This window comes from Entelurus aequoreus, linkage group LG06 (genome assembly GCF_033978785.1).
Source record: "Entelurus aequoreus isolate RoL-2023_Sb linkage group LG06, RoL_Eaeq_v1.1, whole genome shotgun sequence".
Taxonomy (NCBI): Eukaryota; Metazoa; Chordata; class Actinopteri; order Syngnathiformes; family Syngnathidae; genus Entelurus; species Entelurus aequoreus.
In genome coordinates, this window is record NC_084736.1 from 83,794,588 (window position 1) to 83,809,691 (window position 15,104).

At 40.0% G+C, this 15,104-nt stretch overlaps 1 protein-coding gene across 2 annotated transcripts in view; it reads right to left on the reverse strand.

Moving 5' to 3' along the window:
* The window catches only part of LOC133652672 (paxillin-like), a 44,478-nt gene extending 30,199 nt beyond the window's left edge, over nt 1-14,279 (reverse strand). Inside the window, exon 1 of one of the 2 annotated variants that reach the window (XM_062051669.1) lies at nt 14,037-14,269. In XM_062051669.1, the coding sequence (XP_061907653.1) occupies nt 14,037-14,049 (13 nt within the window). In that variant the 5' untranslated portion in view covers nt 14,050-14,269. Of the gene's footprint in view, nt 1-14,036 lie in introns of both variants that reach the window. The other variant, XM_062051668.1, reaches the window with a different exon arrangement.
* Nucleotides 14,280-15,104: the final 825 nt, after the last annotated feature.

Genomic DNA, 15,104 nt, shown 5'->3' on the forward strand with positions numbered 1-15,104 from the left:
CGTTTAATCCTTTCTATTAACATGCATGCAATGGTGATGGGTCACCAGGGTGCACGGCTCACCTGTTTACAGCTAGCAGAAGTGACCACAGCCCCCACAATGAAACCCTACCCCACCGGGGACACTCCACATGATATTTATATAAAACAAGACTGACAGCAAATGCTGAGATGCCTGGTGGACCGGCAAGTGAGCCTGGGTCACAAGCTTTAGTAGACTACAGAATAATTATAAAAGGGAGACAACTAGTAAAAAATAGGAAGTGATGGAAAATAAAAGTTTCAGGCAACACTGCACGTAAAGTCATATAATTAATCACTGTAATTACCAGGAGGTTATGTAATCATTGTCATCTTTCTGTCTAGTTAGCAAAACTACGACAAAAAGTTATGGATGTATTTTCATAAAAAATTTCTGAAAATGTCCGAAATGAGAAGATGAACTTTTCCTTTTTAGAGCTGATCCTAAACACTTCTACCGCGTTACCATACGTTTACGTGGCGAGCTTCAACTTCTTTGTGAGCTATTAGGAGTTTGGGCGGAGATCTGCGCTCTCTGAGTGCTTTTCTAGTAGAATACTGACAGCTGTAGGCGTAGGAATCATGCGGACAGGATGGGTCGTGCCCCTCCACCCACACCACTATTGGAGACCGATGCAGATGTCCCACCCACATATGATATAGCAGAGGAGAAAATATTTGATTTGAATGGATGTTATGCCATTTTGTAAGTGTAAAACATGTCAAACGATGTGTACACTGCAAAAAGTCAGTGTTCAAAAACAAGAAAAAAACCAAACAAAAATGAGGGGTATTTTATTTAAACTAAGCAAAATTATCTGTCAATAGAACAAGAAAATTCGGCTTGTCAAGACTTTCCAAAACACGTCAAATTAGCTAACTTCAATGAACCCCAAAATAGCTTAAAATAAGTATATTCTCACTAATAACAAGTAGGGATGTCCGATAATGGCTTTTTGCCCATATCCGATATTGTCCAACTCTTTAATTACCGATACCGATATCAACCGATATATGCAGTCGTGGAATTAACACATTATTATGCCTAATTTGGACAACCGGGTATGGTGAAGATAAGGTACTTTTTAAAAAAATTAGTAAAATAAGATAAATAAATTAAAAACATTTTCTTGAATAAAAAAGAAAGTACAACAATATAAAAACAGTTACATAGAAACTAGTAATGAATGAAAATGAGTAAAATTAACTGTTAAAGGTTAGTACTATTAGTGGAGCAGCAGCACGCACAATCATGTGTGCTTACGGACTGTATCCCTTGTAGACTGTATTGATATATATTGATATATAATGTAGGAAGCAGAATATTGATAACAGAAAGAAACAACCCTTTTGTGTGAATGAGTGTAAATGGGGGAGGGAGGTTTTTTGGGTTGGTGCACTAATTGTAAGTGTATCTTGTGTTTTTTATGTGGATTTAATAAAAACAAATAATAATAAAAAAATAAAAATAAAAAAAACAAAAAAAAACAAACAAACAATACAGATAATAAAAAAAACGATACCGATAATTTCCGATATTACATTTTAACGCATATATCGGCCATCTCTAATAACAAGTGCACTTTTCTTGGTAGAAAAAATAAAAATATGAGACCTTTTTGCTCAATATGTTGAAAAATATTCTTAAATGAAGTAAATGCTAGTGCCATTATCTTGACATAATGATATGCGCTCGGCATTACATTTCTTGAAACCAGCAAACTTATACTAAAAACTAATTTATTGTTCTTAATGGAAAGGCAACAAGGCAAGCGCTTGTTACTCTCGGGGTCTCCTAGCCGCTCAGGCAAATCATATGGTCTAAAAATGCATTTTTCCATGGATAACATGACATCATCGCATCAAGTGCGTGCTCTTTCAGTCAATTAGTGCGCATGTATACAGCCTGGCCCCCGGCCAAACATTTTTTAATTGTAATTTTGAAGAATTCACCTGAATGTGCATGAACTATTTCTGTACAAAATTGTTAGAAATGTCAAATGTTAAATGTTTAAATATTAACTGTGCTAACTGTACGACTTTATGAGTACGTATTTTCTATTGTTTCATTGAAAATTATACAGCAAAGTCCATTTGGCTGTCATCTGTTTTAATTATGAGACAAAATTGTGTCAAAATCATGATTTTTTTTTCATGCTTGAAATAAGAAATGATGACTTTAAAAAAGTAGTTTTATACTTGTGAGTGTTGATGACACAGCTTTGCAACACTTGATATTCTAGTTTCAAGCATGTTTTACTCAATATAGCTCATCAAATCTCAGCAACAAGCTGTAATATCTTACTGAGATCATTTAGGACCAAAACACTTAAAACAAGTAAAACACTAACATAAAATCTGCTTAGTGAGAAGAATTATCTTATCAGACAGAAAATAAGCAAATATCACCCTTATTTGACATATTTCATCTTACTTAGATGTCACTTTTTGCAGTGTAGGGAACGTTGCCATAACGTCATGTCGTTAGTTTACATTCATATTTAGAAACCACATATTTTGAGTTAAGCAATCCTAATCCCGGGATGGTCACTCGTGCATGATTTAATTTCTAACTTTGGCAGCGTCCCCAAGTAACGTCAACACTTAGCTAAAATGTGTTGTCATCTCATTCCAGCACAATACCACCACCAGGTTATTGAATGCAGGGCTGTAAAGTGACATCAGACAGATATGTCAGTGATACACACACTAAGCTTGTGTATTAGATGTGTGAGGTATCACTTGTATTTATTTCTGTTGGCCAAACTGTTGCACTGAACCCCGTGGTTCAGTGCAACAGTTTTGTTGGGGTCGAACAACAAAGCTTGTTTATTTATTTGACAACATCAACACAAACTAACATCAGCACCATGGATGACGGACTCAAAAGTCCCACTATTGTGACTTTGGACTCAGGGAAAACACTGACAGTTCCCTGAAAATTACTTTTTAGATGGTGTTTCCTGTATTAATGTTTTTGCCTGTTTTTGATTGATTGATTGATTGAGACTTTTATTAGTAGGTTGCACAGTGAAGTACATATTCCGTACAATTGACCACTAAATGGTAACACCCCAATAAGTTTTTCAACTTGTTTAAGTCGGGGTCCACGTATATATGTACCTGTATATAATTAATTTGCCCATTGCATGTCGTCTGGCTGCATGCACCCTCAAACAAGTACATTTACCTATCTAAACCCATACAAAGCCGACCAAACAGAACCGGACCACTTGGTTGAAATGTGGTTTGAAATTCCTGGACAGAATAAGAATCTGGAGAATTGGAATCTGATGTGTTTATTATGTGCTTTAAAATCCGTTTGCAATAGATGCTTTTTAACCATATTCATCAATTATTTTATTGCTTCTGCTCACTGGAACATAATGTTGTCATTAGCTGGCCGAAGCGCTAGCTGCTCAGTCACACTAAACCAGCCACAACATTTTTCTCAATGCCGTTAGCGATTTAGGGCGTCATCTTTCCTCCTGACTATGCAGTTAAAATAGCCCCAAATAAGAAATTAAAAAAAAGTTGATGATCTTGATCTGAGAAAGGATTTGAAAAGGCCTCACCTTTTCTCCTCCAAACATATTGCTAGGTATTGTGGCCAAACAGCTCCATTTTGTTTAATCTGACCACCGAACTTTCCTCCAGAAGGTTTTAACTTTGTCCATGTGATCTCAGATGAAACAAAAATGGAGCTGTTTGGCGACGTTCTTTACAAGTGTATGTACACTTTTGACCACGACTGTATATGTCATTATCAAAAGAGGCTGCAATTTATATCGCAATAAAGATTTTAGGCTATATAAAAATTGACATGGAACCTGACCTAAAGTTTGATAGGATAAGCTCTAAGACTGTTGATCTGAACAAATATATAATACAACCTTAAAGGCCTACTGAAATGATTTTTTTTTATTTAAACGGGAATAGCAGATCCATTCTATGTGTCATACTTGATCATTTCGCGATATTGCCATATTTTTGCTGAAAGGATTTAGTAGAGAAAATCGACGATAAAGTTCGCAACTTTTGCTCGCTGATAAAAAAAAGCTTTGCCTGTAGCGGAAGTAGCGTGACGTCACAGGAGCTAGTATTCCTCACAATTCCCCGTTGTTTACAACGGAGCGAGAGAGATTCGGACCGAGAAAGTGATGATTACCCCATTAATTTGAGCGAGAATGAAAGATTCGTAGATGAGGAACGTTACAGTGAATGACTTGAGAGGCAGTGATGGACATATCTTTTTTCGCTCTGACCGTAACTTAGGTACAAGCTGGCTCATTGGATTCCACACTCTCCTTTTTCTATTGTGGATCACGGATTTGTATTTTAAACCACCTGGGATACTATATCCTCTTGAAAATGAGAGTCGAGAACGCGAAATGGACATTCAGTGCCTTTTATCTCCACGACAATACATCGGCGAAATGCTTTAGCTACGAGCTAACGTGATAGCATCTTGCTTTAACTGCATATAGAAACAAAAGAAATAAACCTCTGACGGGAAGTATAGATAGAAAATCAACAATACTATTAAACCGTGGACATGTAAATACACGGTTAATGCTTTCCAGGCTGGCGAAGGTTAACAATGCTGTGCTAACGACGCCATTGAAGCTAACTTAGCAACCAGACTGCACAGAGCTATGCTAAAAACATTAGCTCTCCACCTACGCCAGCCAGCCCTCATCTGCTCATCAACACCCGTGCTCACCTGCGTTCCAGCGATCGGCAGAAGGACGAAGGACTTCACCCGATGCGTTTGGCGGCCCGGAGACGTAGGAAGTCAAGGTGAAGTCGGCGGCTAGCGCGGCTAGCGCTCCAACAAAGTCCTCCTGGTTGTGTTGCTGTAGTCCGCTGCTAATACACCGATCCCACCTACAACTGTCTTCTTTGCAGCCTTCATTGTTCATTAAAAAAATTGCAAAAGATGTCCAGAATACTGTGGAATTATGAAATGAAAACAGAGCTTTTTGTATAGGATTCTACGGGGTACCATAACTTCCGTTACTCGGACTTCGTCACGCGCATACGTCATCATACCGCGATGTTTCAGCCGGATATTTCCCGGGAATTTTAAAATGTCACTTTATAAGTTAACCCGGCCGTATTGGCATGTGTTGTAATGTTAAAATTTCATCATTGATATATAAACTATCAGACTGCGTGGTCGCTAGTAGTGGCTTTCAGTAGGCCTTTAAAAAATGTGACCAAGAACATATAACAATCTCTGAAATCCAGAAGAATGTTTGAGAACGACACACACACACGATTTACATAAAAAACTATGGACACAGCAGACCAAAACCACATCTTGCATAAACTCATTGCTTTGTGTGAAGACTAAAAACTAATTAATGAACCTGGCATAGAACTAGGAATATATGTGGATCAGAAAATCAGAAAAGGGTGACGATATAGTAAAAAAGAATAGAGACTTGAAGGTGGTTACCTAATACAAGCAGTGTTTCTAACCGTGGCTTTCAGTGCTTGTTGTTTTTCTCCTGTTTCCTCAGGATATGGGGCAGGGTCTGTTGCCTAAGCGATGAGATCAGCCACGAGGCTCTCTGTTCCCCTGATCCAGAACAGGATGGGTGCGGAGTTTGGGAACGAGAATGATTTACAGCCGGGGAAGCTTCCCTGTTGGAAGGCAAGCCCGCTGGTTTGGACCGCCGTGCACAAACTCTGCAGCCGTCATGGTGTGACGATAGCTAGTCGGGTTACACTAACCGTGCTGTTGAATAACTGGGTCACAGAAACCACTAGAAGACCTTTTGGTATGCTGTTTGAACACGAAACACTTAAGAGCCTGTTGGCTTTACCTCATCGCTCTCACAGCAAGACCCTGAGTCACAATCAGCTGACACATTGGAGGACTGTTGCAGGTTGCAAGGGTTGTGTTATATGCACAATTACAGTAACTGACCCGTCTCCTGCTGGCCCCACTATTTCAGAACAGAAATGTAAAATTTAGAAAGACACAAAAAGACGCTCGTTTGTGTACATCTTTTGTTTTTTAACCTGTGAGAGGATTAGGATGAATTCTTCATATAAACGGGACAATATAAACATCCCACTAAGAGCAGACATTGTACTCTTAAGTGATTGTTTTATTTTGCCGTATGCTTAAAATGAGGAAAAATACCTTAATATTACATGTTATTATTAATGTGCCTGTTAATACAGTGTGTTTATAAAATGTTGATGTAGGTTTTTGGATGTTTTAGAGTGCATTAAAGGAGGAATAGAGCGGATCTCGTTGCCGCCATTGTTACCTGATTTTTGCTAGCGTTTATTTACAATTTAGAAAGCATTAAAAAAAAAGAAAAACACATGTGCTTGTCTCACATTAGGATTGGGAATAGGGTCGCAAAATTCCGGAAATATTCAAGGTTGGAAACTTTCCATGGGAATTAACGGGAATATATGGGAATTAATGGGATATTAGTGGGAATAAACATTGAATGCAACATGCTAGAGCTTGCAGCATGATTATTAGCTAAAACAACCTGATTTAATGCAAATTCAGTTGAATTTCAACCCTGCACTGTGCATTCCTCCATCACATGCCCAGATGATTCCCAGCATGCTACACACTAGTATTTGAGCCCAAGGACTTCATCCAGTCAGGTGAGTTTTGATGATATTACTGGAGTAAATATATTTGATCCATGGTATTTAAGTGTAATAGAGGTGTAATTGCTTGTTACTGTATGACTGTAGACTACTCCAGCAGACTTCCACTCAAGCTAGCTAGCTGTTCCTGTACTTGTTCAATGATTTGGGGCCAATATCTCTAGCTAGCTAGGTTTATGTACCACCACAGTCTCATAATGAACCGAAAATATTTCTCCGTTAGCCGTGATGCTAATTTTCTCTATGTTAAATCCCATTCATTTATGCTAACAACGTTAGCCATCCGAATTTACCTTTTTTGTGATCTGTAAAGTTCAACTAGCAAATACTAAATCAAGATGTGTAGTTTCCTTTGCCTTCTGTTCTGCTAGCCATTCTGTTGTCATACAAGAATGTAGCTTATAGTTTGATTTAGCATGCTGATTGACTGTTCATTTATTCATCTAGCCTATTTCTATTCATTTGTCCATCAGTCAAATATTTTTAAAGACTACTCCAATTGTTTAGCTGACTATTCATATCTGCGTGTGGCATTGCGTTAGTGTTTTACGAGCTTATCATCTTATTCTACAGAATAAGATGGACGGTGTCCAACTTTGAATAATCAAAAAATTGTCAAAATTTCCAAACTTCCCGAGGTAAATTTCCGGAAATTTACTGGAAACTTTCCAACCCTTTGCAAAATTAATTTTAAATAAAAAAAAGTGCAGTTTCCCTTTAATGCCCAATACACAATTGCTCTGTGACTGATACTATCATTAGTCTGAGTATGGTTGACTATAAAAAAGGCTGTGGTCATACCCATTGTACAGAAATGTGACTTTGACGCAAGTAAAGAATGTTTAAAACTAAAAATTATATATGTTTCATACGTGTGAAAGAGATAATTAACATGAAAACAAAGATCGGGATCTTTACAGCCCAGTGAGATCAGTCTACTTGAATGTCACACAATCTTGAGGAATTCACAGACAGATGCACGGTAGCTCCCAACCCCACAGACGCAAAATGAGAATAGCCCGAAGGGCCCACTCGGCAGTTTTATGTCTATGTTATATAATCTGAGTGTAAAAGTGGCTACTGTATCTGGTAAAGGATACATTCCCGGAGCAAAGCCAGTAGTAACTGTTTCATTCAGTCCGGCTGCCACCTGATCTAGACTCTGACGGACTAATCAGAAAAAAGCTGTAATTGCTGGACGGCTTGCTTTTAAAAGGAATTTCCTTCTTCGAGAGGTGAGCACCAAGAAGACTGATCCGATTTCCAAACAGCTCCACTGATACCAGACACTCATCGGTGATACTTAGGGCTTAGATCTGAAGAAGCTGTTGTGGCCTTCAAATTCTTAAATACTTAACACAGTTTATCTTGGCATATCTAGGGCATAACCGAGAGAAGTAAAGGGCCCTTTAGAAGCCTTAGGATTCAGCCTACCAGGTCTTAGCACAAATAGATAATCTATACAATTCCAAAACAAATGATCAGAGGATGCATGTTTGGAGAGGATGATCCCTCTTGGGGCTACATGCACACAGCTGAGAGTAGAGATAGGAGGCGGGGTCATGACCCAGAGTATTTGGCCTTGAAAGGCTGCATCAGAGCGATGTTTGACATTCTTCTGTCGCCTCACCCCCGCCTTCAGCCTTTGGCTACAACTTCTTCAGTGAGAATCCAGGCTTCCTCTCAACCAACAATCATCCCTTTCAGTGGCGCAAGGCGGCTACCGCTCCAAATGTATCCTAGAGGTATTCACACAACAGGCAAAACTAAAAATGTCTCCCGCTGTTTTGCCATTTAAAGCCTTTCAACTGCTATGGAAGAGAAGCACAGGGCAAATAATCCTACATAAAGTTAAAAGAAGAGGGCAAAACAGGCAAATATATTAGACAGACCAGTTATAGAAATAGATCACAACCAAATTATAAGTTCAGGAGTTCATTAGCAAAGGTCAGGGGGTTACAGACTAAGTAGGTGGTTGGTTATTGACACACACAAAATAGTCAGGACTTCATCCTAACACACTATTTGTATGCCACTAATTGGCAGCAGAGGTTTACTTCAGGCACAAGTCAAATCCCATAGGACAGAAAATAGTTGTTTTTAAATTCTGATCACATCTTCAGGGTATGTGCCGTTAAGGCTTTTCTCCAAACATGGTGAAGTTGATGGGCCCGCGAGATATATTTCTCGTGGCCTCCAGGTACAAAAATGTTGTTCTTATCTTAAATTACGATAAACAATGTCCTTTTTGCCTTAATATTCACGCAGTACTTTTAGACAGCATTAATCAAGTTAGCATCAATGCGACAAAATCACCACGACATATCAATGTTGATTTCCCTCAATGTAATAATAGCAGCCAATATCGCAAATACACAAGTCACACAAATATTTGATATCTTTCCATTTTTATTGAATAGAATATGAGTTAATGCTGGGCTGCACAATGTTGTTAGAATATTATCCTCACAGTCAGACAATTGAAGGTTAGATTCAATTGGAACCAGTGCTGTCAAATGATAAACTCTTTTAATCAGATTAATCACACTTTTGATTTTGGATTAATCATGATTATTATGGGTTATTACTTGCTTGTATCATTTGAAATAACTTAAAAAACTAGCCTGATATATGGACACAGATACAATTTTAAAATGTCATTCAGGAACATTTGTTAAATGTTTGACTTGTCATGTGTTTGATCCAAACTTGGTAACAGTTGTATGTAAAGTCCAGTCAGAGTGTGTTTTGAAGTGAAGTTTGCCAGCAATGACACCAATCAGACGTACACACTGACCTAATCACTGACCATATATCCACACGTGCCGCCTTTCAGGTAACCATCAACTGTTCAAGGGTTTTCCTTTTATTTATGTATTCTAAATATTGAATAAATGTGATCAAAAGCCCGCTTACAATGGAGACTACGGGAGTCGCCCTATTCTGCCTATAAAACCCCTTAAAAAAACATCCAAACACTTCCATTAATATTTTATATACTGTACATTTAATATTTGCTGTCATTAGGATGCCGACTGATTCCCGTTTTAGACGAAAAAGTACTTACAATCCTCGCGAAGAAAAGGAGGGTGAAACCAAGCGTCTTTGAAGGGGAACTGCACTTCTTTTGGAATTTTGCCTATCGTTATTATGAAGACATAATGAGCCTATGGGAGCTGTACAATTCTGCCTATAAAGCCCCTAAAAAAACATCCAAGCACCTCTTTTAGGGTTTTACATACAGTACATGATGTAAATATATATGTACAGTGTTTCCCATAAACTGCCAAGATACCTGTGGCGGTGGGGGCGTGGCTATGGGCGTGGTCACCATGACATCCGAGTAATTTGCATAACTTTTTAAAACGCCGCTGTACGGAGTGGTACACGGACGTAGGGAGAAGTACAGAGCGCCGGCCCAATCACATAATATCTATGGCTTTTGACACACACAAGTGAATGCAATGCATACTTGGTCAACAGCCATACAGGTCACACTAAGGGTGGCTGTATAAACAAGTTTAAAACTATTACAAATATGCGCCACACTGTGAACCCACACTAAACAAGAATGACAAACACATTTCGGGAGAACATCCGCACCGTAACACAACATAAACACAACAGAAGAAATACCCAGAACCCCTTGCAGCACTAACTCTTCCGGGACGCTACAATATACACCCCCCGCTACCCCCTACCTATGTCTTTGGGGATGGGAGGGCCCTATCCCCAAGGTGCATGTCTTTGGAGGTGGGAGGAAGCCGGAGTACCCGGAGGGAACCCACGCAGTCACGGAGAGAACATGCAAACTCCACACAGAAAGATCCCGAGCCCGGGATTGAACTCAAAACTACTCAGGACTTTCGTATTGTGAGGCACATGCACTAAAGTACTACAATCCTGACCAAAATTTCAAAAAAGGTATTTGATTGCAAATCGGTTCGTGTTCACACTTGTATTTTTTCAAGGTATTGCAGGTTACACATGATTGTGGGACTTTTTTCCAACGTGGAATTTACAAACTAAGATTTTTAACCAGCTAAAATGTAACAAAGAGGATGTAAATTGAATTAACACATCAAAAGAGCCACCGGACATGTGCTGTAAGCAGGGTTGGGCATCGTTTGGATTTGGATGATTCCGGTTCCGATTCTGGTGAGCCTCGTCTATAAAATCCGCTACACCTCCCTGATACCGAAGTACATGTCAAACTACTTCCATAACGTAAATGACCGCCATAACCACAACACCAGGGGGAGTTCCACAAACCACATTAAACCCAGATTCCGATCTAACAAAGGTCTTAACTCATTCTCCTTCTATGCCACATCAATGTGGAATGCACTCCCAACAGGTGTAAAAGAAAAGGGCATCTCTATCCTCCTTCAAAACCGCACTAAAACAACACCTCCAGGCAGCTACAACCCTTGACTAACACCCTCCCCTCTCCACATCCCTGGATTGTAAATAACCAAATGTAAATAATCAAATGTATTTCTAATGTATATACTTGTTCTTATGCTATCTGAACTCACTATGTCCACTACTTGCTGTACATATCCTACCAAGTCAGTCCTACACTGTTTCAATGTCCATTTCTCTGATGATGCAATTGTTGATGACTGAAGTGTTGATACCAACCAAACCTAAACCCCCCCCCCCCCCCCGGATTGTAAATAATGTAAATAATTCAATGTATATACTCTGATGATTAACTTGTGTGATGACTGTATTATGATGATAGTATATATTTGTACCATGAATTGATTTACGTGGACTTAAACAAGTTGAAAAACTTATTGGGGTGTTACCATTTAGTGGTCAATTGTACGGAATATGTACGGTACTGTGCAATCTACTAATAAAAGTTTAAATCAATCAATCAATCAATCGATTTGTATGTCTTTGTTCACTTACAGTGCATGGACGCCCGCATTGCTGATTCCGAAGGCCTCTGGCAGATCTGGTACAGCATGGCAACTTAAGCTAGCTGAATTCTGATTGGATACAAAGTCTAAACTAAAAACAACAGCACTGGAAGGAGCATAATATGACGTGAAGAGAATATGAATACTTTTAGATATTTAGAGAAAGTACATTCAAAAATAATTGTATCTTTAATTATGATCATGATTTCTGGTTATGTTAGGAGAAGGTCTTGCTGGCCCTGACGGCACACCACCGGTTCACGCCTGACCATGCTGAACCGTACTACATTTCTAGTTATCTCGACTAAAATAACAAACAATGTGAGTGAAAGTGTGGTTGTTTGTACAGTATATAGGTGTGATTCACTGGTGACCAGTCCAGGGTGTATGTCGCCTCTTGGGCCAAACTTGATTACCCATGATCCTAATAAAAGTAGTGTAGTGTACAAACCCCGTTTCCATGTGAGTTGGGAAATTGTGTTAGATGTAAATATAAACAGAATACAATGATTTGCAAATCATTTTCAACCCATATTCAGTTGAAAATGCTATAAAGACAACATATTTGATGGGATTTCACCATCTACGCTCCGTAATATCATCAAAGGGTTCAGAGAATCTGGAGAAATCACTGCACAAAAGCAGCTAAGCCCGTGACCTTCCATCCCTCAGGCTGTACTGCATCAACAAGCGACATCAGTGTGTAAAGGATATCACCACATGGGCTCAGGAACACTTCAGAAACCCACTGTCAGTAACTACAGTTGGTCGCTACATCTGTAAGTGCAAGTTAAAACTCTCCTATGCAAGGCGAAAACCGTTTATCAACAACACCCAGAAACGCCGTCGGCTTTGCTGGGCCTGAGCTCATCTAAGATGGACTGATACAAAGCGGAAAAGTGTTCCGTGGTCTGACGAGTCCACATTACAAATTGTTTTTGGAAACTGTGGACGTCGTGTCCTCCGGACCAAAGAGGAAAAGAACCATCCGGATTGTTATAGGTGCAAAGTGTAAAAGGCAGCATGTGTGATGGTATGGGGGTGTATTAGTGGCCAAGACATGGGTAACTTACACATCTGTGAAGGCGCCATTAATGCTGAAAGGTACATACAGCTTTTGGAGCAACATATGTTGCCATCCAACGTTACCATGGACGCCCCTGCTTATTTCAGCAAGACAATGCCAAGCCATGTGTTACATCAACGTGGCTTCATAGTAAAAGAGTGTGGGTACTAGACTGGCCTGCCTGTAGTCCAGACATTGAAAATGTGTGGCGCATTATGAAGCCTAAAATAGCACAAGGGAGACCCCCGGACTGTTGAACAACTTAAGCTGTACATCAAGCAAGAATGGGAAAGAATTCCACTTCAAAAATGTGTCTCCTCAGTTCCCAAACCTTTACTGAGTGTTGTTAAAAGGAAAGGCCATGTAACACAGTGGTGAACATGCCCTTTCCCAACTACTTTGGCACGTGTTGCAGCCATGAAATTCTAAGTTAATTATTATTTGCAAAAAAATATAAAGTTTATGAGTTTGAACATCAAATATGTTGTCTTTGTAGTGCATTCAATTGAATATGGCTTGAAAAGGATTTGCAAATCATTGTATTCCGTTTATATTTACATCTAACACAACTTCCCAACTCATATGGAAACGGGGTTTGTAGAAAACGGATGGATGGATCTCAATTTCCCTTGTGGATCAATAAAGTTTGTCCACAACCAAGTCTAATTCTGTCACCTTGTTTAATGCCATGTCAGCATATGGCATCTATGCTTCTTGCTGGAGTGTAGAAGCTCATCAAAGCATTATGGCTCAATGACTTTGTACTCTGGATATTCTTTAGTGTAGTCTTTTCTTTACAAAAACAAGCCTTGCAGATAAGATCTTCTATTGCATGTACATGTTTGTTTATATAAACAATATATATATATATATATATATATATATATATATATATATATATATATATATATATATATATATATATATATATATATATATATATATATATATATATATATATATATATATAGGCAGTGCAGCCAGGCCTGTTGTTACAGCAGCTTGGGGGGAGTTAGGGAGTCAAAGTTGAAACTCGAAGTGAGTAAATCAGCCAAATATATTCTGCAGTGCAATAATAATGACTTCTCATTGTTGTATTGACACTATAAACCGTGTAGATGACTTCAAAGGCGGTAAAGATCAATGCTAACGAGGTCCAGCCTCCTGGTTACCATTATTCTTCTTGCCTACGAGACACAAAACCAAACAACTAAGCAACAACGTGGAATTAAACACTGAAATAAAGAAGGCGGCCTCGAGCGAAGGAGAAACTTTTCGCCACGAAGAAAAAACGGATGGATGGAAATGTCCTCGTCACGTCGCCTCCTCCACCCCACTGCCCGCAACAAGCCCAACTTTGCTGGGTAAACTCACCCAGGTCGTCCATGGTCACTGGGCTGCTGCGGTGTCAGCGAAAGTTCCACAGTTGTCCTCCCAACGCGGTGAACTCGACTGCGGCTTTCGGGCTCTCCGAAACTTCCACGCTGATTCCACCAGAAGTGAAGTCGGGGTCGTTGGCGTGAACGCGCAATCTGTGCAATGTGTACTTTCACCGGAGCGCGCGCGCCCGCTGATCTGCAGCGACATCTAGCGGCCTGAAGACGACACAGCAGGATGGATAGACTGGACAGGGTTAGGTAAACAGACAATCCTTGTCAAATTATTGTGAGCAAACGGTTAACTACTTTGTCGCTGCTTCAATGTGTACAGTATTTGCAAAAATATATAAACGATATTGAATTCCAATTCTGCCCTTTGTCACCCATTCTGTTCATAACTTTTATGGACAGAATTTCTAGGCGCAGTCATTGCGTTGAGGGGATCTGGTTTGGTGGATGCAGGATTAGGTCTCAGTTATTTGCAGATGATGTGGTCCTGATGGCTGCATCTGGCCAAGATCTTCAGCTCTCACTGGATCGGTTCGCAGCAGAGTGTGAAGTGACTGGGATGGGAATCAGCACCTCTAAATCCGAGTCCATGGTTATCGCCCGGAAAAGGGTGGAATGCCATCTCCAAGTTGGGGAGGAGATCTTGCCCCAAGTGGAGGAGTTCAAGTACCTCGGAGTCTTGTTCACGAGTGAGGGAAGAGTGGATGGTGAGATGGACAGGCGGATCGGTGCGGCGTCTTCAGTAATGCGGACGCTGTATCGATCCGTTGTGGTGAAGAAGGAAGGCAAAGCTCTCAATTTACCGGTCGATCTACGTTCCCATCCTCACCTATGGTTATGAGCTTTGGGTTATGACCGAAAGGACAAGATCACGGGTCCAAGCGGCCCAAATGAGTTTCCTCCGCCGGGTGGTGGGTCTCTCCCTTAAAGATAGGGTGAGAAGCTCTGTCATCCGGGAGGAGCTCAAAATAAAGCCGCTGCTCCTCCACATGGAGAGGAGCCAGATGAGGTGGTTCGGGCATCTGGTCAGGATGCCACCCGAACGCCTCCCTAG